Source organism: Choristoneura fumiferana, chromosome 7 (genome assembly GCF_025370935.1).
Source record: "Choristoneura fumiferana chromosome 7, NRCan_CFum_1, whole genome shotgun sequence".
Classification (NCBI taxonomy): Eukaryota; Metazoa; Arthropoda; class Insecta; order Lepidoptera; family Tortricidae; genus Choristoneura; species Choristoneura fumiferana.
Window position 1 is genome coordinate 15966313 of NC_133478.1, and position 23428 is coordinate 15989740.

A 23428-nucleotide genomic window follows, 5' to 3' on the forward strand; every position below is an offset into this window, starting at 1 on the left:
CCTAATTTGGTATACTATAAAATGCCAAATACATACACATCTACTCGAGAATATGTCAATTTTTTTATGTTTTTCTGTTCTGGACTATCTACGGTCATTTTATTATTGATATTTGAATTGATGTAAAATTTCAAATGAAAGAGATACATACGTATATTTATACCTATTCAGATTAGTACGAGTATAAGGTAAATGAAAATTCAAAACATTCTCAACATCAATCTTTAATTAAATTGAAATTAACTTTACAAAACGAAAACTTTAATGTAAAATTTGCTTTTCTCGTATCGATTTAATAATAATATTTACATTGATATAAATTTAATTACTTTTAAGTGCAACATAAATAACTTTGTGGGTACGTTAGTATTAATGTTACAATATTCAACAGAAAATCTAAACTAGGTACGACTGGTAATTTAGCACAACCACAGAGTTGCTTTATACATTTTCAAAACAAAGTGGTATAATTATATCAATTTATGCTTAACAAACATTTTATTACATAATTTGGTAACAGAAAAACATAATCTAGATAAACTTAATAGGCAATCATTACCACGCCGCGATGTATGCCTACACAAGACGTGGAGTAAAGTGTTAATACATTAAAGAAGAGTTCCTTAGTATTATCTGATAAAATACACATTAACAAAGGTTTTTTATTCTATTAGCTTCCACAAAACATAAAAAACCATTATCATCACCTGAACATTGGTATTATTACGGCATCAACACAAGCTGATTTTTCGTTTCTGAACATATCATTGAAAAGCAAAATTACCTACAAAATTATAAAAGAGATTGAGGGATTTCTCTATCTACCTTGTAATAAAAACTTCTAAAAATCTTTTTAGATTTTCTACTTTTAAGTCTTGAAATCGACTTAAAAGTAGGAATTATAATCCTTCCATAACTTTTGTTGATACCGATAATTTATCTTTATTTTGTTCAGGGAATATAAAATTTATGATAATATTATATTTTAATTCAGTAACCACTGTTTACTTCAAGCAAATAAACAAAAAGGGGCACCCTGCATTTTTTTCAATATACTTCGAAATATTTTCGTAAAATAAAAGAATATCATTCAACTAAATTGTACAAAATATTTTACGTTTAGACTATTAGGTAAGTAATCCTTATATTTATAATCGTAATTTTATTCATACATTGTAATATTTTTAACAGGAAATACTGTAAGGAATATAACCTCTCCAAATATTTTTACAGATCTCCGATAATATGAACAAGGAAAATAAGCCAAAATACTTAACAGCTATATTTACATTAAAGATCAGAATTTTCCTTTTAGAAAAGTAGGTACATTTAACTTCGTCTCTAGGTTACATCTAAAGAGTTAATATACATTACTTATATTTATATCACATTTCCTTATAAAATTTTAATTAAAATTTACATCCCCGTGAAGTTTCGAACAAACGAGAAAGTGATCTCTCGAAACAATTTAATATTCGTCTCAAACATTCCAAATGGACGAATACAAATGAAATGACGTCGACTAAGCAAGTACAAAATGTAATTTATCGAAACGCTAACTTCTCTTTTATACTTTACAAAGTGACTGGTCCAACACATTAATAATACGGCAAATTTTCATTATCTTCTAGTTGCCGTATCCAAATAAAATCAGAAGTAGGAGCGCCCACGGAACAAAATTTAATAAAAGCGGTGAGGCCGCCGACGCGTGGATAAGATTTCTGTAGTCCTTTGCCTCGTTTTGCGAGGGATACGTGTACGTTCTGTCGGTAACACTCTTAACGTCCTGCGGGCACGGGAGCAGCTCCACGGGTATTTGCAGTAATGTCCTTTCGTTCTCACCTCTCACTGATTTAGGTTCGTCAACGTAAGTATCATCGATTTCTTCGTGGAAAAACTCCTCGGGCTCATCCGCGTAATCTTTTATTCGGCTTTTGTCATCGCTCTCTAGGAAATTGTTAGAACCTATCGCGTTCGTTTCTAAGTAAGCAAAATGTGCGGATAAAGAGGGGTTCACGATGAATTTGCAAACGAAATTCTCCAGGGACGTACGCACTTTGACGCTTTTCGCCTCGTGTCGAAGCTTGTGCATCCAGGCCAGGTGACAGTCGCAGTTGAATTCGTTACCTGCAACAATCGTCCAACAAATTATTATTCTCCGTAGTCCATTATTGGATTTCGAAGTCGGTGGCTCAGAAATTGAAGTTAATTAATTGAAATGGATGGTTTTTATTGATGTGCCGTTAAAATCTTGTCGGAAACTTTTTCGACTGGTAGGTAGAGGTAATATGATTACTACGTGACTTTAGTCGCTCCGAATTCAATTTACAGAAATGACTTAAATGTAAAAAAATAGATTGGAAACCAAAATGCCTTCCATTTTTTTTAATGGATAAGGGCTTTAACATTAAGTAAACTTATACTGATATTTTTGAATTTTAACGACCAGATGGCCAAGTGGTTAGAGAACCTGATTACGAAGCTTGAGGTTCCAGGTTCGATTCTCGGCCGCGGCAGATATTTGTATGACGTTTGTTCTCGGGTCTTGAATAATTAATATTGTGGATTTATCTATTTATATATATGTATCGAAAATACAAACTGAAATATAGATTCATAGAAAAACCAGAAAAAAAGACCAGCGCTGGGAATGCCAAATGTCCCACGACATTTTTTTTTATTTATTTATTTTATTCAGGTCAAATTTATAATAGTTAAAATTGTATCACCTACAAATAACTCCCTATAATATAGGGCCTATACTATAATTAAATACTTCAATCTTTAAATTCACCTACAAATGGATAGAAAATGTATAAATAAATATTAAACAAACACATACGTACCATCTAAGTAAATATAGCTGTTTTGATTTTTGAGGTTGTCGTAAATTGGGCGTAGATTGTCCATTGTGAATCTTTGTAGTTTGTTGTGTCTTAAGTCCAGAGCGGAGAGACCCCTGACGCCCTCGAATAGCCCTCCGGCTAAGGTTACTAGCTTGTTATGACTTAAACTTAATTTTCTTAATAACGATAATCCATCAAACGTCCTCTGCGCCAAAATGTAAATTTCATTAAAGTCTAACAACAATTCCTGGAGGTTCCACAGTTCAGTGAACGTAAACGAATCCAGTACGGCTAATTTGTTTTTTCTTATATCTAGCCGCTTGAGATTGGCCAGCCCGTCAAAACACTCTTTCTTGAGCGTGCTTATACTATTTCTATCCAGCTCTAGCTCAGCTAAGTTCACAAGATGTCTGAAAGCACCGTCCTGTATAACACTAATGCTATTATTTGTAAGATACAACTTTTGTAACACTGGTAATTCATAAAATGTCTCGGTCACCAATTCCTTAATTTTGTTTTCATCTAACGTGAGAACAGTCAAGTTAGGTAAGTTGTAAAATGAATGTTTATTTAGTACAACAATCTGGTTCTTCGTGAGTGTCATTTCCTGCACTGAAGTTAGGTTCATGAACGTGTGTGTTTCTATCTTTGGGATAGAGCTGTGCTTAATGCTGAAATTTTTTAGCCTTCTGAGGTACCTTAGTACTTTTGAGGGTACAAAGCTTAGACCGCCGTCGGCTCTTACATTGAACGCTAGCGTTTCTATATTGGACTGTGAGGAGAAGCTCGTCCATAATGGGTCGGATTTTTGTATGCCGCCGTTGAACACCCAACATTCCGTTTTCAATGCCTCGTTGATTTCCTGACTGTGCTCGCAGTAGCAGTGAACTTTGGAGTCCCGGTCGCTTATGTCGCAGATATTTATGGTGGTAGGGACGTATTTTTCTTTCTGCTTTCGTCTGTTGGCGTGTAGTGTGTCTATTGCGAGGAGCAACAGCAGCAAGGCAGCGGGGACCGTCCGAGCCCGCATACCTTATGCCTGAAACAAATAAAATTGGGTCAATTGCGTTTGTTCAAAGTTAGAACTTTGCCCTAATTAGTTTTCAATATTTTGAATAAGTAAGAGGATTAAGTGAGTCGAGTCATCATCTCGGACTGTTGGGTACCTCCTCCCAGAATGAGAGGGTTAAGCTGTGTTCCATGTGGACGCAGTTAACTTTTTTTTATGTAGGTATTTAGTAATAATCGAGAAATGCACAATTGATTCTAAGAATGCTCTTTTCTTAATTAACACGTTTTTTTTCATGCCGAAATAGCGCAAAATTTTCGCAGCATAAGACAAAGTTGAGGGCAAGATTACAGCTAGTATTGTAGATATAATTGTATGGATATAACGATTTTTCAGTGTCAATTTTTTTTTAAATTTGGAAGTTCTGCTGGAATAAGCTTAGTAATAATAAATAATATTTATTTGTAATATTCAAAGTCAAAGTCAAAGTCAAAATATCTTTATTCAATTTAGGCTATAACAAGCACTTATGAATGTCAAAAAAAAATCTACCACCGGTTTGGAAAAACCTCTATTGAGAAGAATCCGGCAAGAAACTCAACGAGGTACAACATTACATCCAATCCATTATCTGGCAAATAAAATAATTTCATTTCATATACATAGAAATATTTTAAAACCAGTGGATGATCAAAAAAATTTAATTTCCGGTGTATATGATATCCATTTCGGTGGTTTTTAAGATTTCGCATCTCAAAACAAGAAACTCTTACAGGATCACTTTGTTTTCCTTCTACATATCCGTAAAGATCCTTTTTCTCAGAAAAACATGGAGGCATTAAGTTCAAATTAATAACATTTTGTACTCAGGTCTGCTACATCTTGAAGCAGTGAAAAATCTCAGTTTTTGTGTCCATCTGTCTACTTCAGTAACCATGATCCCACACTGCGTACATTTTGCATAGTATAAAGGCTCTACTAACTCTGGATATTCATAGATACCTACTTTGTAAGAAACTCACATTATAAATTAAAGGCTAAATTTTTCAACAAAACTTTTGATGTTCACCCCTCTTACGAAACATCAACGATGTATCGAAATTTTCCCAAAACTCAAACACATCTATTCATTACGTTAAGCTAATTAACGGTTCTTGCTACAAATTTGGGTAGTATAAGGTCAGTACATGGACTACCGAGTTTTTCTCGTCTTTAAAGGTTACTCGATAATTGTGTCTGTCAAGTTTAACCTTCAATACACCCTTTAACCTTTTCCCAGAGAACTTGTCAGAGTTAATCTAGCTTCATCATAAATTAAAAGAACGTATGCAAATGAAAAATTAACTCTGTTTGGCTCTAGTTTAAAATTGCCAAAGCAATTTCATGAATAAAATTAAATTATTCAGTTGAAAATTTTCAAAGCACATGCTTTTTGTAGTAACTATGGCTGGAAAAGTAGGTAGTGTGTAGTTACTTGTTTCACCATTTTTTGGTTAATTTTATGTGACAGATAAATGTGATGCCAACTCTTTTTTCTTGTCTGAATAAACAGAGACGGCATCACATCTATCTTGCATATAAACACATCAATGAACGGTGAAACAGAAACGGAGTCAGTTTTATTACTACTAGGTTTTTTATCACTACATTTTATCCGTGGCTTTGCATGCGTAATCTATTAGATCCAGTTGTTGAATTGAAATGCCGGGATTAAACTAAATTTCCATGGGAATTTCCAAAAATTATATCGTCGTTTTCATCAAACAACAGTGCCAAATTTCATGACGCTAAAATTACCAGCGGCCAGCGGTTAAAATTTCCAAATTAACCCCCCTATTTCACCATTCATTGATTAAATTGATTTGACGGATAAAATGTTATGCCGTCTCTATTTGTTTTTTATGAATGACGGAAACGGCATCACATTTATCCGTGAAATAAAACTATTCAATGGGTGGTGAAACAGCCCCGTAATCTCGATCCCGTGGGAGTATCGAGGTTATGGTGGATATAAGGCCGTTTCCAACCAAAGCAACTGTAGGTACAGTCGAGTTCATAAAATTGTGAGCAAACATTTGATCAAAAATATCTGAACACACTTCTACGTCGTTAACAACAAAGTCATGTTCAGATATTTTTGATCAAATTTTTGCTCATAAGTTTATGAACTCGACTGTACATATATGGGGGAGGCCTACGTCCAACAATAGACGCCTTACAGCTGATACGAGTATGATAATGATGTTCGCGCATTACTTGAGATCAGCGGCCAGCAGCTGCACGTATGTGGTACTTGTAGTAATAGCCACGAGAAGCGCTGTATGAAATAAAGTATTTTTTTTATATGGACCTGTACGAAGCAATAAGTACATCAATCAAAAGTACACAAACAAACACAGCTAACCCCAAACGCATATACTTGCAAAAAACGTTCCCAATATACATTTTAGAATTTAATATACGCCTTTAATGAATAGAAGCAGGTGTAATGAACGGTTCTTTAATTAAACAGTTAAGACCGATTCGGCTTCGCCTCGGAGGAAAAATATTCCACAAACCCTTGGCATAAATATTTGAGGATCAGTCTAGTGGTCATGTCTGTCTTGTTTACCAAAATGTAATGAATTTTTGAAGGGACGACGTACATTTCTAAATTGGTTTTTTCGTTAACCATTTCATATTAAGCTCGGTTATATCGTATCATCACCATCATTCCAGCCCATGCTGGCACAGGCCTTCTCTCAGAATGAGAGAGCTTGGACCGTAGCCCGTAGAAATCTGCCCAGCACTTGGACGAAGAAAATAGTGTAATACTAATTATATTATAAAACTGGTTTGGGACTTTCCAGAAGATTTATGTCAGGTAATGCGTTCAATTCAATTCAATTCAATTCAATTCAATTTCAATTCAATTCAATTCAATTTAATTCAATTTATTTATTTCAAATAACAATGTACATTGTGTTTGAAGTTACAATACATGGCCAAATTATTTAACAAGTCAAATTAAATTACTACAAAATTATTATTACTTATTATAAAAAAAAACTACAAATTTAATTAAATATGTCAATAACATTTGTCAGCAATCTGGATTAAAAAAGTAAATAAATAACATTCAGTATAATTATAGTTTGCAAATAAAGGCAATATTCAAAATAGGCAATTAAAAAGACCATTTTAGCAATAATCCCGGGCATGATTACAAAATTCCTCTATTGAATAATAACACTTCTCCAACAAGAAAGACTTTAATTTTTGTTTAAATGTGTGACTGTTACTAATAGATTTTAGTTCAACGGGTAATTTGTTAAACAGAACTATTCTCTGATAACCCGTTGAGTGCTTAGCAATTTTGAGATTAGTACTATTTGGTTGAGGCAGGTCCTTTCGCCTTGTTGCGAGTCGTTTATCTCTCTGTTCAGCAGTTTCAACATCATTGATATAGCTCATCAAGTCCGTAAGCACCACTAAAATGTACAGGCTGGGGACGGTGAGAATTCCAAATTCTTTGAAAAAGGGTCTGCAAGATGTCTGTTGCGGCACTCTAGCCATAATTCTTATTGCTCTTTTCTGCGCAATAAATGCTGCATTGACGTTGTACTTGTAGCTGTTTCCCCAGCACATTATACTATAGCGTATTTTTGATTCCACCAACGCATAGTAGACCAGTTTTAATTGCTTCAGTTGAAGTTCATTTCGGAGGCTTCTAAGAGCGTAGCATGCGGAACTTACTGAGCCGATCACTGCAGACAATTCTGCTTTCCAATTTAGACTAGAATCAATGTGCACTCCAAGAAATTTAGCAGAGTCTACTAGTTGGATCGTGCTACCTTCTAGACATACGTGTAGCGTGTCCTTAGCCCTGGCTGTAGTTTTGAACAGAAGAATTTTTGTTTTACTACAGTTCAGCTTTAAACGATTCACTTTAAACCAAACCAGGAACGTTTTAAGAGCACAATTAACTGCATCATTCAATTCCGCAATACTATTTGCTGATATAACGGCGTTTGTGTCATCTGCAAAACATACCAATGTGGAATTTGGTACTGTGTTGCTTACGAAGTCAATAAGGTCATTAACAAAAAGAATGAATAAAATTGGTCCTAATATTGACCCTTGAGGGACTCCTGTGTGTACGCTAGCTACTCTGGATTTATAAGTTTTTTCTTCATTGTCATTTGTCCATTTTATTTCAACGAATTGCTTTCTATTCGTTAGGTAAGAACGAAAAAGTTCCAGTGATTTCCCTCTGATCCCATAATGTTCTAATTTTCCTAAGAGAATTTCATGATTAACGGTGTCAAATGCAGAACTCAGATCCAACATGATTCCAGACACCTTCTTTCTATTACTCAGTTTATTGACTACATCATTAATTAACGTGCTAACCGCTTCATGGGTGCCTATACCTTTTTGGTACCCAAACTGTCTCTTGTTTATGATATTATATAAATTTAGATGTTTCATGAGTCTATTTTTCAGAACTCCCTCAAGCAACTTGGAGAGTACTGGCAGAAGTGAGATCGGACGATAATTGTTAGCTTCATATTTAGAACCCTTTTTGTATACAGGCAAAACTCTTGCCATTTTGAGTTGATCTGGAAAGACACTTTGGTCAATGCACTGATTAAGGAAACTAGCTATTGGGCCAGCAAGTATATCAATGTTGTCCTTGATAATAGTTATCGGAATTTCATCATATCCAGCCGATTTTTTGGGTTTGAGTTTATTAATCAACAGCGTGACTTCTAGTGTGTCTATCAACTCATGCGTCATGTCTTGCTCGACTCTAGGTACGTGCGTCCGTAACAGATTTAGTGCTTGCTCAGTAGTACAACTATTTTTATCTTTACTATGATTGAAATGTTCCTGTAAGAGAGCACAAACATCCTTAGGATCTTTATGCACTTTCGAGTTCCCGTTCGTCGTTTTGGTTTTTAAGACTAGGTTATCTTTCATATTGTCGACTATTTTACTGCGATGTTTTTGTACAACTTTCCATATTTCTTTGGAGGAATCCCTGGCCTTTATGATTTGAGTTTGTACCGCCAGTCTTTTAGCATTCCTGATCACCCGTCTGTATATATTTACAAACCTTTTTCTGTACTTTTCGACGGACTCAGAGCTTGATGATTTATGTGTCATTAGAAATCGCTTCATTTTACTTGAGACCTTGATTCCTTGTGTTATCCACTTAATCTGATTACATGAATTTAGGATTATTTTCTTTTTCTTCTTTTTAAAACTCTCTTCAAATATTCTATTAAATTTATTTATAAATGTATTTATTCCTATGTTATCCCATTTTTCCGTCATTATTTTATCTCTAAAAGTCCTGTATCCAATATCATCATATTTTCTTCCCATCTTCCACAGTTGCTCATTTTTACTTGTTTTTTTCCCTTCTCCTCTAAATATGCAAGAACCAAGCAAAGCGGCGTGGCCATCAGCTAACCCATTGTGATCCACAATGGGACAAGTAACATTATCTGGGTGGATATTAGTTAGCACATTGTCTAAGCACGATTCTGTGTCATTACGTTTGAATGTAGACGTCGTAACCAGGCATTTAAAGTTATAAGAACTCAGTAATGACAAAAATTCTATAGTTTTTTTGTCCTCCTTTAGCAAATTGACATTAAAGTCACCACAAATCAAGCATTTCTTGTTAAAGAAGTGCTCCAACAGTTCCTCTAAACATTGAATGAAAACATCAAAATTAGCGTCATTTGGATTGCGATAGCAGCATATAATATTCACATCTGTTCGACAATCCTTAACTCCGCATACCTCAAAGTATTCGTCTTTATACAATTTATTACATATAACCAACTCCTCAGACTTACTACTCATATGATTCAAAATAAGAGAGCCTCCTCTCTTGTTTTTTGACCTAGTGTTGTACGCTGCAAGTTTATAATTTTCTATGCAAAAAAGAGGTGCTGATGTCGAATTTAAAAAATGTTCACTTACGCAGACATAATGTTGTATATCAGAAAGACCATGTAGATACAATTCCAACTCGTTTTTTTTGTTTGTGATACCACATAAATTTTGATAATAAAAATTGAAAGCTATTTTTCGGGTGCAGTTGAGTGAATAAGTGCTAAAAAAGGAGAGATGTCGAGGTCTAGAATCTTTGAGCTCTGTGTGCTTACAGGTGGTTGAGAGAAATTACTTTCAGTATCAGATTGCCCACAATAGCTAATACTGCACTGCAAATCAGTAACTAAAATGTTTAGGTCTTTAAAAATAACTGATAGACCTCTGTTGTTCAACATTCCAGATATCTTAGAGAACATATAATATGAATATTGCAAACTTTTGTTCGAGTCTAACAAATATGCGTACTCGTACGCTTTAACGTCTGTATTTAATAAGTAATTAAAACATTCAATTCTCGAGTTAAATAGGTTACTATTTCTTGTTAATTTAAATGTTGGAGAACAAATGATAACATTGGTATGCAGCACCCGTTGAAGTTGCTCTCGAACATTAACAACAATTTTATTATAGTCCTTTGAACTCAAAAAGTCCGCATCTCCGATAAAAATAAAACAGTAGTCATTCATTGTGAAGTGCTGTAGTTTGGTGTCGATCCCTTGTAGTAGTTGTTTGACCCCTCCTTTTGGCGTTATATAATGGCATATCCCATGTCCCTCGAAAGTGGTTGTGGCAGTCTTGAGTATGGAATTTCTGTTGTTGTCACTCAGGATGCATATTTTTGATGGCAGGTTAGATAATGTTACATTGTTTGTTTTTCGCTCTTCATCAGACGTTTTAATTGTTATCTGTGGCGGGCGTGATGGTGATGACACGTCCAAGCGATATGGTATATTTATTTTTTGTTGCTTTTTTGGAGTAGATGCACTCATAGTCCGCTCCTGATTTTGGGTAAATATTAATGTGTCATTCGAACTATTTTGTGACGAAATAATTGACTCATTCTTACTCGTAACTAGGTCATTTATATGCTCCTGACGTTTTTCTTGTGTTATTGTTGAGCGCTCTGTCCTAGATGTTCTTCTGTGGCACAGCTGTCTAATTTTTCTGTATGTAGGTGTAAATGACCTCCCTGTTCGAGTCCTTACAATGTTTTGATTCTGCTGAATAATCTCTGTTGAAGTTACTTTTTTATACAGGGCAATTTTGTCCTTATACATTTCGTTTGTTTTTCTCATCTCCGAAAGTTCTAGCGCTAATTTACATATTTCTTCATTAGCTACGTCGAGATCTGACTGTAGGTTGTCCACTTGTAGTTTCAATGTATCCACGATGGAGGATTCAGGATGGGATAAATCTGGTAAGCTTCCATGACTGCAGCCAAGAGAGCCTTGTGAGTTAAGTATCACGTTGTCCGACAAATTGAACAAGTTGAATTTGTTCCCTTGTTTACGGATCGTAATATTGTCAGTAAAAGACATTTCAAGTTATTTATTTCACTCTAATGTACTTAGGAACTGCCTTATCTCAAATTTCTCCGCATGTTAGTTTTATCCAATATGTTATTGAATTATCGTTTAACACTGCTATCCCAGTGCGCGATGTCTTGCAGAAACGCCGCCGGTTCAAAGTTCAAGTATTTGAAATGTTCAAACGGTCACTGACTGCTAATATATTCTGAAGTAGTGTTTTCACTTAAAATCATTTAATACATTTTGTCCTCATTATTTGAGTCCAGAATATTTAATCGCCGCCAACATTATGTTTTATATTATAACATATTTCCTTCGAATGGCATCCATGTCACTCACTAAGCAAAAAGTCGTTTTCTTTTCCGTCAGGAGTAACATAGCATTGAGCACTGAGATAACACTACCACTTTTTATTTACAATGTATTTTGGCTAAAACATTAGTTTTTAACATAGTTATTTAAGGAGAATATTTGTAAATGCAATAAAAAACACTGAGCTGTTGTTTACATGACGCGAGCGATCTACCCTCATCAACTCAGTAGAAGCAGTTTAATAGTTTAATTTTTGATATTATTGATGATTTAAAGGCTAAAAATGTAATTTGATTTCTAGATGTTGATAAGGCTAACCTTGTGCCTAAGCACTTGAATTTAATTGGCACAGGCTTTACTAGTGAAGGTAATTTCATTAGGTGAAGTTACATAATACGTCATATTCAATTTAGCGAAGATAAATTAAAGAGCCTTAATTAAGATAATTGCGGCAATTTAAATATCAAATTTCCTTATGTTTCCTCTGTATGCTAATGAAAATGTTAACCGAAATTAATGAAGGCAAATTGTGAGTAAATGTGAACACTTCAGCTAATTTAACTAAGCAAACTTACTCTGATAAAATACTAATGTAAAATCAGAATTCTTAAAGAATTACGTCGTCTATATCTGTCTGAAAGTCATTCTTGTAAATAAATCTATCTATATTATTAATATATTTTTTTTATAAATAAAAATGAATCGCAAAATGTGTTGCTAAGCGCAAAAGTCGGGAACGGCTGGACCGATTTCGCTTATTCTTATTTTGTTGTGTTCGTTATTGTCAGGAGAGAAGGTTTTTATGGAAGAAAACTTAGAAAAATTATAACGGGGGCGAAGCCGCGGGCAACAGCTAGTAATAAATAAATTTCACGGGTCAATTCACACCAATTGACCTAGTCCCAAAGTAAGCTTAGCAAAGCTTGTGTTATGGGTACTGAGCAACGGACAGATATAATTATATAGATATAAATGCATACTTTAATACATATTACATACACAAGACCCGAGAACAAACATTCGTATTTCTATTCGTATTCTTATATAGTTGATATTAGTAAAATAATAATGGATTAAGTGATTAAAGCTTTATTTCCTACATAATACAAATTAAAACAGATACAAAAAAGAGATACAATTATTTTAAGACAAATAGTACAAAATAAAAATTCTTTAACTATGTATATATATATCTATTTTAATTAACGAAACGAAACAAAATCGATAATCGTTTTTTGGGGTTAAGTGATATCTTCATAATTACAATAAGAAAAGAAGCTATTTTGGACTTCTGTAGTCATCAGATGCGTCGTGTCGACCTTTGTATCACGTGTTTTAAAATAACGTGTACCATGACCCAATTTGGCCTACCTACTTTAAAGATCTCTATAAAAATCAGATAAAGTCAAACAAATAAGGCTGCCCGCATTATGGTCATTTACATACGAATGCCACAATAGTATTTTATGTGTCCGCTACAATTTGGTGGTCATAAAACTCGAGTTGTTTATCCCTGTTCGCGATATTGTGTCAGTGGGCCAAGCGTCTCGATCCCGGGAAGAATTTGTGCGAGCATAGTAGGTAACGCACTGTATGCCCGGTTTACAACACAATATTTTAGACTATCGCGGCCACTATCATTAAATTAAAAAAAAAAACAAATTCAAATTCAAATGATTTATTCAGTAAATAGGCCGCAATGGGCACTTTTACACGTCATTTTTTTAAACTACCAGCGCTTTCGGAAAGACCATCATTGCCAAGAAGAATGCACCGCAAGAAACTTGGCAGAAAGTCATTTTTTCATAAAAATATAATTACAAATAAAATACTTAAAAACTATGTTATACAATTAAAGGAAAAAAAATACAAAAAATAATAATAAAAGAAATACAGGGATGTATGGGGTCCCTTAGTTACAATACTAAACACTAACTATATCTAAACTATATCTACGTTCAGTGGAAGTGTAGAATGCTTCCACCGTCATAAATTTTAAAATAATAATAACAATAACTTAGTTCTGAAATATACATTTCAGGTCAAGTAACCATTAAGCTTTTGGATTTCGAAGGCAAGTTTACGTCTGCCGCCCCCAAAGTTAGCTCACACGCACTCATGTCATGCTCTGAAAGCAGAGCGGTACCGTATTAATAATTTTATGAATTCAATTAGGGTTTTGTTCCGGGTACCTTGATTTTTAATGGAGCTCAATATTTCGGCACATTTGCAGGCGCCATAAATGATCACGAGACTCAGTCGAGACGTCAGTCGTCATGTGATCATAGCGCATGCTACTGTGCCGAAATATTGAGCTTCGTTATAATCAAGGTACCATCAGCCTAATATGTGGTCTACCACCCTAAAGTTTTTTTTTATTCGACTGGATGGCAAAAGAGCAAGTGGGTCTCCTGGTGGTAAGAGATCACCACCGCCCATAAACATCTGCAACACCAGGGGTATTGCAGATGCGTTGCCAACCTAGAGGCCGAAGATGGAATACCTCAAGTGCCAGTAATTTCACCGGCTGTCTTACTCTCCACGCCGAAACAGAACAGTCCAAGCACTGCAGTTGATAACAGTTTGCATGTCATAAAACAATAATGCCACTAGACGTGTCTGTCAACTTGAAAGTTCGACTTCAGCGACATATTCATTTGATAGGAACTTATTTAAAAAAATAATAACCCATTTATTTGGCTGATGGGATGGTACGTGGAACAAAACCTGAATTGAATTCATAAAGTTAGTATATGCCCGGTTTCCAATTATTTAACCATCCTACTAATATTACTGTAAATGTGAAAGTTTGTGTGTGTTAGTTACTCCTTTACGACAAATGGCTGAATGGATTTGAATTGAATTTAGTATATAAATCCCTGGACATCTTGAATAACACATAAGCTACTTTTATCCCGATATTACGAGGTACATACTAAACATTTTTAAGCCGGCCACGATTACTAATAGGTCCCGACTGTTAAATTTAATCGAAAATACAAACTGAGACATGGATGCACAGAAAAACCAGAAAAAGAGACCAGCGCTGGGAATCGAACCCAGGTCCTCAGCAATCTGTGCTGCGTGCTATAACCCCTATACCACCGCTGGACAGGAATCTAGACACGAATTTTTCTTATGCATACATATCTCAGGTTGCTTATTTCTACTACGCTACTTATGCAGCAGCACTAGCGACATCTATGTTCCGCTCTCATCGAGAGACGTCACATTGTTTCGGAACCAACCGCTCACCCAGACAAGAGATGTCGCTACTAAGCAATCAAATTATGATTGGTTTTTTAACCAATCATAATGTTCAATTTAAGTTACTTATTAGAGTTTTAGACCACTAGACTTGATTTTTGCTTTTTAATTTTTTTATTGCTGCACATTTTTAACCTAGATCAAGATAAGTTGATCACACAGTTGTCTTAATAAATAAATACATTATTAAATTAAATTAAATGCTGCTATTTCCCGCTTCGTACTAGTCTTTATCTTCGCCAGTTCGAGCTTAGTGCTTATCGTTTGACTTATTGCCGCAAGAAACTAGAACAAACATGCGGGTCAGCAAAACTTTAGAGCAAGTGAAATAATTGTGGTAAGCTTTAGACATTATCTGATTTGATATCCGTTTCGGATATCGCTAGCCGTTATCCGATATTTAGTGTGTGATCAATGTCAAAATTTTTATTTTTTATTCAACAAGCACTTAGTTAGAAACGGTCCAGATAGGTAGGTCCAACTTCGAGAAAAAGTGTAGAGTTGCAGGTGGTAGGACCTTGTTCAAGGCCCGCCCGGATTGCTACCACCATCTTGCTCGCCAACCCTACCGTGAAGCAGCAGTGCTTGCACTGTTGTGTTTCAGCTTGGAAGTAAGACAGCCGGTGAAATTACTGGCACTTGAGGTATTCCATCGTAGGCCTCTAGGTTGGCAACGATCTGCAATACCCCTGGTGTTGCAGATGTTTATGGGCGTTGATGATCTCTTACCATCAGGAGACCCACTTGCTCGTTTGCCATCCAGTCGAATAAAAAAAAGAGATCACTAGTCGAATCCGACTCGGCTGGACAGCGTTCGGAAAGCTTCGCAGTGTCTTTTCGTCCAAATTACCGCAATGTTTAAAGTCAAAAGTATTTGACCAGTGTGTGTCGCCAGTGATGACATACGGATCTGAGACGTTAACGTGATGCGTTGCCAACCTAGAGGCCTAAGATAGGATACCTCAAGTGCCAGTAATTGCCACTGCCGTTGGCACTTCAATTTGCATATTTTTCCAGCTATGTCAGTGACTTTAGTTCTTCGACGAATTTCCGTATTCCGCATTCTATCGCGCAAAGAAATAATATAAATAAGGCTAATTAAATAATTAATTAGCTCACTAACAATATCATCCGCCATCAATTTCATGACCCAATAAATCAAAACAATTTAAAGTTTCTATTAAACGACGCCTCAAACAGCTTCCTTCATTTACACATCAGAACGAACTATGAAACTAAATTCTATAACAAACTACTAACTAACTTAGTTAGACCGATCAAAGGAGTAAGCAACCTGGGATCAAACTATATTTTATGGACCGGACTACGATAATTACAAAATGAACCAGTTTCTAAACGTGCATGAATGTAGAGCTGTGACGGGCTTATGCTGAAGTTTTAAATGAAGCTCTTTATGTAATTTTATCATGTTTGTTCGCGGAAATTTGTGCGAATAGGGTTTTTCCTGGAGATTTTAATTATTAATAATCATCATTATCAGCCGGTCCGCGGACCGGGAGACGAGCTGTCGGTAGGCCTCCAACAAGATGGAGCGACGACTTGGTTAAGATCGCGGGATCGCGGTGGATGCGGAAAGCACAAGACCGGTCTTAGTGGAGAGCCTTTGGGGGAGGCCTATGTCCAGCAGTGGACGTCTTTCGGCTGACATGATGATGATGATGATGATGATCATTATCAGGTTTTTGATATTTACCATGAGCTTAACGGCGAAGGAAAATATCGTGAGGATACCTGCAAAAACCAGCGAAGTGAAGCTCGCGTGGGAAATACTGCCTAAGCCCTCTCGTGCTGAGAGGAGGCCTGCATCCTGCAGTGGGGCATTTACGGGGTGGCTCATTTAGATCGGTCAATATGGGAAAAACTGAAACTATAAGACATACGAAGATCTATTCTTAGGAACCATGTCATCGATTTTAATAACAAGAAAAGCTGCATTCGTACATTTAAAAAAACTGTACCTACTAATCTCGGGAATCGAACCCGGACATTTTGAAAAATAAAACTTAACTTTTAAAATCCCAGCCTATATCGGTACGTTCCACTGCTGAGCACAAGCCTCCTCTCAGATTGAGAGCACGTGAGTTCCCACGCGGTCCCAATACGGATTGGAAACATTACACACGCCATTGAGTTGGCTCGCAGGTTTTCTCACGATAAATCTCGTGGTAAATTATAAATGTAAGTTCGCACATGAATTCTTAAAACTTAAAGGTGCTGATTTGAACGCAGGATCCTCTGATTGAGAGGCCATAGGTCAAACCACTAGCACCACGGTACCACGGCATCAACTGTTAGTAAATTTAACCCGTTTATTGATGTGCAAAACAAACAATCCAAGTATCAACGTTGTGCTATGTGTGGGAGGTCTAAAAGTATTCTGAAAACTCAATTAAAAAAAATTGAAGATTATTTTTGTGGCCTTATGCTTTCCCGCCTTTTTTCATTAAAAATAAACCGCAGGTGTATTTTTCCACCGAAAACACCACAAGCTGTTTCAGACCATTAGGTTTTTATTGAAAAAAAGTCCGGAGTTCCAACAAAATATCTGATACCGGCCATTAGACTTGCCTGTATATATTTGGGCCAACTTTTCCATGGCTTTTTTTACTTAAAAAAAAAATTGTAACTGATTGCAGACGCGCTAATTTATTATTGTCGAGCTAGCGCGCCTGCAATCTTTTTAACTTTTTAATTTTTTGCTGACCATAAACTATGCACTTCACCTTCTGATATGTAAAGAATAATGTCAAATTTTACGGTCATTTTTGAGAAAAAGTTTTTTATTGTCATCGCCTATTACTTAATAAACATAGCCAATTCCTTTAATGTCTTATACAACGTAATCAAAACCATGACTTTTTTGGCAGCTCAGGTTCGACCGCGTCATTCTCGTAATTAAACGACACTGAGAGCTAATTACGTCGTGTGTTATTACAGCTTTTGTACGTCATAAAATATGGGACGTTACATGGGAGCGTAATTTTTTACTGAAATTTGTTGGAAGGTAGTTGGAAATAAGGAAGAAGGAAGGTAGATATGCAGAAAATAATATTAATGTGATTTACAAATTTACAATCATCAAGTTTATTCGAAAACCAAGTTTTATTAAAAAGCCGTGGTGGTCTAGTGGTCTAACTTATGGCGTCTCAAACAGAGGATCGTGGGTTCGAACCCCGTCTCGCACCTCTGAGTTTTTCAAAATCCATGTGCGAAATTACATTTCAAATTTATCACGAGCTTTTCGGTGAAGGAACATATCGCGAGGAAACCTCACCAACCTGTAACACCACAACCTGCACAACCAGCGTAGCAATTCAATGGTTTATGTGAAGTTTCCAATCCACACTGGGCCCACGTGGGAACTACGGCCCAAGCCCTCTCATTCTGAGAGGAGGCCTGTGCCCTGCAGTGGGACGTATATAGGCTGAGATGATGATGATGACAATCATCAAGTTTATTTAAATTATTAACCCATTTATCTTTCTATAAGACGTGGTCGCTTAGTGATTATTTAGACCAATGGCCTGCAAGCAGAGGGTCGTGGGTTTCACCTCTAAGTTTTAGTATTTCTGAGCGAAATCATTATTTAAACAAATTTATCATGAGCTTTAGGCTAACTTCAGATGAACGCGCGGCGACGCGCGTGTGGCTCGGCGCGCGGTTTAAGATTATAACAAATTCTTTACATGAAGGTCACGCGCGGAGACGCAAGGTCGTTTAAACAACAGCATTGATTTGTTACAATCTTAAACCGCGCGCCGAGCCAACCGCGCGTCACCGCACGATCATCTGAACTTAGCCTTACGGTATAAAAACCATAAAACATCGTGAGGCAACTTGTAAGCACTTGCGCAGAAATTCGATGGTGTGTGTGAAGTTCCTAATGCGCACTGGACCTGCGTGTACACCTTGGTTTGGGCCCAATGGGCCCTCTAGAAGAGGCCTGTACCCTCAAGTGGAACTAATATGAATAATACGAATGTTTGTTCACGGGTTTTGGATGTTTATGTATTTAAGTATGTATTTATCTATAAAAGTATGTTTATCCGTTGCCTATTACCCATAGTACAAGCTTTGCTTAGTCTGAGACTAGGTCAATTGGTGTCAAGTTTAGTGTTCCATGATATTTGTTTATTTTATTTATTTATTTTATATACGTCAGTTATTCACTAAACTAAATGAAATGAAATGAAATGTGTGAGCTATAAGGAACCAAGATCTTGTAACTACTACGGACAAAGAACGAGAGCTTATCTAATCCCGCGGATCTTCAATAAACTTCTCCCTGAAACAGAGTGTATGAGTAAAGGAGCATTTAAAACCAGAGTCAGCGTATTTGATAGATGATTTCTTGGAAGAAAATAATTACTATCATAAACTAAGTTATAAATATAAAACACGATGTAATTAATTAATAGTAGGTACCTATTGTTGAATATTATAATGTTAAAAATAAGGAGTGTAGTATTCGCCAACAAACTGTTTTGCAGTTTGGCGAAGTATTTGTCATAAATTTAATGTATTTCTTTTTGTTGAGATAAATAAAAAAAAAAAAAAAAAAAATTAGGTACTTTGCTCACCCCGACCTTAACGTGATAGCTTAAGTTTGCACTTCATGCAGTCCTTCACCTGTACACTCTAAGAGAACACACAAATCACATGAACCAAACTATCACCACCACCATCGCGACGCGTTCATCAGAGCTCATCTTCAGTTCCGTTCACTATGCTATCAGATATTAGTTGTGCGATTTGTGTGTATTCTTACTATGTGGAGAAAGAGAAACTGTATGATCACACATTTATTGCATGGACGTAGGCAAAGTAATGCATTAGTTAATTCAAATCAGTCATTCACGTCATTCTTTTATATACAGAAGACTTTTTCAAAGGTTAAAGCCTCCTAAATTCGCACACCTCTACAACAGTAATCTGATGCGGCAATGCTTTTTGCAGATCGACCTTTGATCTTCTTATTTGTCACTTTAACGGTTATCTTGGGGAATATTCGAGCAGCGTCCATAATTAATGACGCCCGTTAGACGTTGCAAGAAAGGATTAGTCGGTGGCTTGATAAATATAATACTGCTGTCTATTTCTGTCTGGGCTGTTTGACCTATGACCTACTTACTAATAAAAAAAAACGAAACACTTATACAAGCAAGGGCGTGGAATCCCTGGAGCTGCGTTTGCGGGGCAGCACCAATATTCTTCTGAGGGTCGTTGCGGAAAGGATGGACAGTCCTCTTCTCATTCATTGGATGACAATACAACGGGTATGCGAACAATACAACGCGTTACGTGAAGTTCCCAGTCTGCATTGAGACTACAACCTAAGCCTTTTCATTCTGAGAAAGCTTATGCTTAGCAGTGAAACGTATTTGGGCCAGAAATGAAGCCGTATGTTCTACATGAAGCCAAAAATTTCTCGAATGAAGACCGCGGATCGGCTTGCGCAGCGTAGGATGGCCACTAACGAGATGGTCAGATGACCGGGTTGAAACTGCGGGTTCACGGTAGATTTCAAGGTTTGATTCCAACCTAAGCAATTGGAGGTTTGCCGGGGAGGCCTATGTCCAAACAATAGACGTCTTACGGTTGATATGATGATTCACGTAAATGATAAAACAGTCAACACAAAAAGCTAGTTATTGATGGACTTCTTGTTGCTAAAGGCGACCAAACCACTCAGCTAAAAGGGTTCAAAGACGGGGTGAGCGAAGTTTTTACACGCTGATTAGTCCCCATTAATCTGTGCCCACGCGCAACCGGGCGTTTAATCATAAACGTCCGTCGCAACAATAAATTTCTGTGCCGCAGTGCCTGCAGTAAGCGCTCGTTCACTGGATTAGAGAAATTTAAGTAGTCCATTTAAGTACTTGTCTTCCAGCCACCTGTACACTTATAAGTGATATCATATTTCTCCTGGATGACTTTTTTGCATTTGTATTTAATAATACCCGTGTACTTTAATACGTAGCTTCACGGAGTTGGCGAATGATATTGGTTTTCAGAATGAAAGGGTGTTATTAGTTTGTAATTTTGTCACGTATCTTGGGCGTTTTAAATTGCTTCGTAATCCAAGAAAAATCCTCGCACTATTTAGAAGCATCAAGAGTTATAAGTTATAACATGATAATTGGATTTTTTTCTGAAAGCAATCTTTGCAGCTTATTTGACTAACTATCATGCTTTAGTTTCTTATAATAAAATTAAAAATAATTTCATAATAGTATGAAAATTTAAGCATATTATAATGCAGTTAGGTAAAACGATATTTAAGTTTCCTCGTAAGGACACAATCTTTGTTTAGTGTAGTGTATTGTATAATAATACCTACGTTATGGTACCTAACTCACGCTGCTAGCCGTAGTAACTCGAATATAATATTAACCATACAAGAAGGCATCTCTAGACCGGCTGTGACCTAGCTTGGATAGCTATTATTATGCTAAATAATTGTGTCGTAAATAATATCACAATTTTGCTTATATTATAAATGACGTCTTGCTGGCAAAGAGCTTTCGTAGACTTCGAAGTCTACGTGACCAGTGCGAATCGAATAACCTACCTCACCAATAAAAGGTTGGAAATCCCGCGACTTTAAAATTGACACTTCAAAGTTCAATATCTCAAAAACGGCTGAACCGATTTTGATAAAACATGTCTAAGAATCATCGCCATAAAACCTGATTTCAAATAAAAAAACCGCATTCAAATCGGTAAAACGTTTAAGAGCTACGGTGCCACAGACAGAAACACAGACACACATACAGTTGCAACCTCCTGCCAGACACCCCTAAACTATATTTGAATTTGAACAGACGCCTGGCATTTTTTTTAAGAAAAATCAAATACTTATTAACTGATTACTAAAATCTCCCAGCTCAACGTCACTTCGAGAAAAAACGTCACTTTTGAACTAAGACTTTTCATTAAAACAATCGAATACGTAAATAATGTGAATATTTCTAAAAAAAGTGTTAGTGATATCAGGGGAAAAAACTGTCTTCAACATGTAAAACTATGTTTTGATAATGGCATTTAGAATCAACGCTCTTGCTTGCAATTTCATTTTTCTGCCATCAAAAAGTATTAAAAAAAATACAAGCTGTGTAAAAATACAGAATAAATACCTAAGCATTGCTTAATAGTGCGTTTGTTAATAATAACATAAAAATAAAAGGTAACTTCGATAAGACTTATAATTTTAAGTATCGTGCTGAGTAATTAAAAAATAATCAAACAATGAAAAAACAGCTGCCTCGAAGCAAATTGATACAACGAGTTTTCAATTAATGGCTCTTAAAAGTCAAAGCTCTCTTCATTTAGGCTTTAACGTTAATAAAATCAATAATGATAAGATATTGGCATTACTAACATTTAATGCAGATGATTCGTAAAATATTGAAACCGGGAGTTAATAACAATGATTTATATACAAACATCCGAGCTTCCCAAATATAACTTTTGATTGAAGTAAATATTCTCCTTAAAAAGTATTTAAATGTCAAAGTACCCAACGGGTGTATATTAAGAAACTTCTAACGTATTTGTAGGGTAAACGGCACTTTATCAAAGTTGGTGTTTGCCAAGAAACATTTCAATAAAACGACATTTCATTACGAAGATTCAACTGAATATTATAAAACAGAAACGTCTTTCAACAATAATGGTTGAAACTCCGGTAAAGTCAAAGTTAACAAATATCAATTACAATTCCATAACCAGGGAATTTAATGAACGAGCAATCGACTGCTCTGTTTAACTTACCACGCACACGTATAAATTTTTTATATATATAATTATGTACTTATAATAAAAGCAACAGGTTTATCAGTTATTTGGTTTAAAGTAAAAATTACGTACGTTAAATTTAGATATAGATGTGCATTGAACGTTCCTTCAACTAATAATAGCTACTAAACAAAGATGAAATCACATCATCCAAAATATATTATTTTTAGATTGCCTAGTTATAAAAAAGTCTATGAGGACCATGTCCGAATTTGAACAACCAAAAACCGCTGATTCAATTTCTCGACCAATTACAGGAAACCTTAACTTCACTAACGCCATCTCTTTTCGCAGCCGCAGAACTTTTTTCACCACCTGTGCGGCTTTGCGGCTTCGAATTTTGCCTATAAATTAATTCTCGCATTCAGCTTTCGACTGGGTCCCTTACAATCGCAGCGGTTATGAGGGCCTCGGGTGCATAATTTATCGGCCGAACCGCGTTCTGCGGGTGATAGAAACCTTTGGATTCGGTCATTTGTCTTTACTATTGATATATGGAAAAACGAGGCTTCGGTATCGGTTGAAATCTGGTTTTCGCTTGTTGCCATATTGGACTTTATTTACGGAAAAAATATATTGTATTGCAAAAAATTGACAATTATGGTTTAAGCTGTATTGAGTTGTGGTACAAATGTGGCTTTTAAAGTAAGTACTTACATTACTGTCGTGTAATGCCTTTTCGGCGAAATGTGTTTCGCTAAATTTCACTTAACAACCTTTCGCCGAAGTTTCATTTGGCAAATCAATCGTCGGCATAA

General features: G+C 35.9%; 1 protein-coding gene across 2 annotated transcripts in view; it reads right to left on the reverse strand.

Annotated features, from left to right (window-relative positions):
- Positions 1-272: 272 nt before the first annotated feature.
- Positions 273-23428, reverse strand: part of LOC141429450 (uncharacterized) — a 140833-nt gene continuing 117677 nt past the window's right edge. For both annotated transcript variants that reach the window (XM_074089755.1, XM_074089757.1), the window contains exons 2-3: positions 2847-3885; positions 273-2127 (exon numbers count right to left, since the gene is read on the reverse strand). In XM_074089755.1, the coding sequence (XP_073945856.1) occupies positions 1628-2127; positions 2847-3876 (1530 nt within the window). In that variant the 5' untranslated portion in view covers positions 3877-3885 and the 3' untranslated portion in view covers positions 273-1627. The remainder of the gene's footprint in view (positions 2128-2846; positions 3886-23428) is intronic.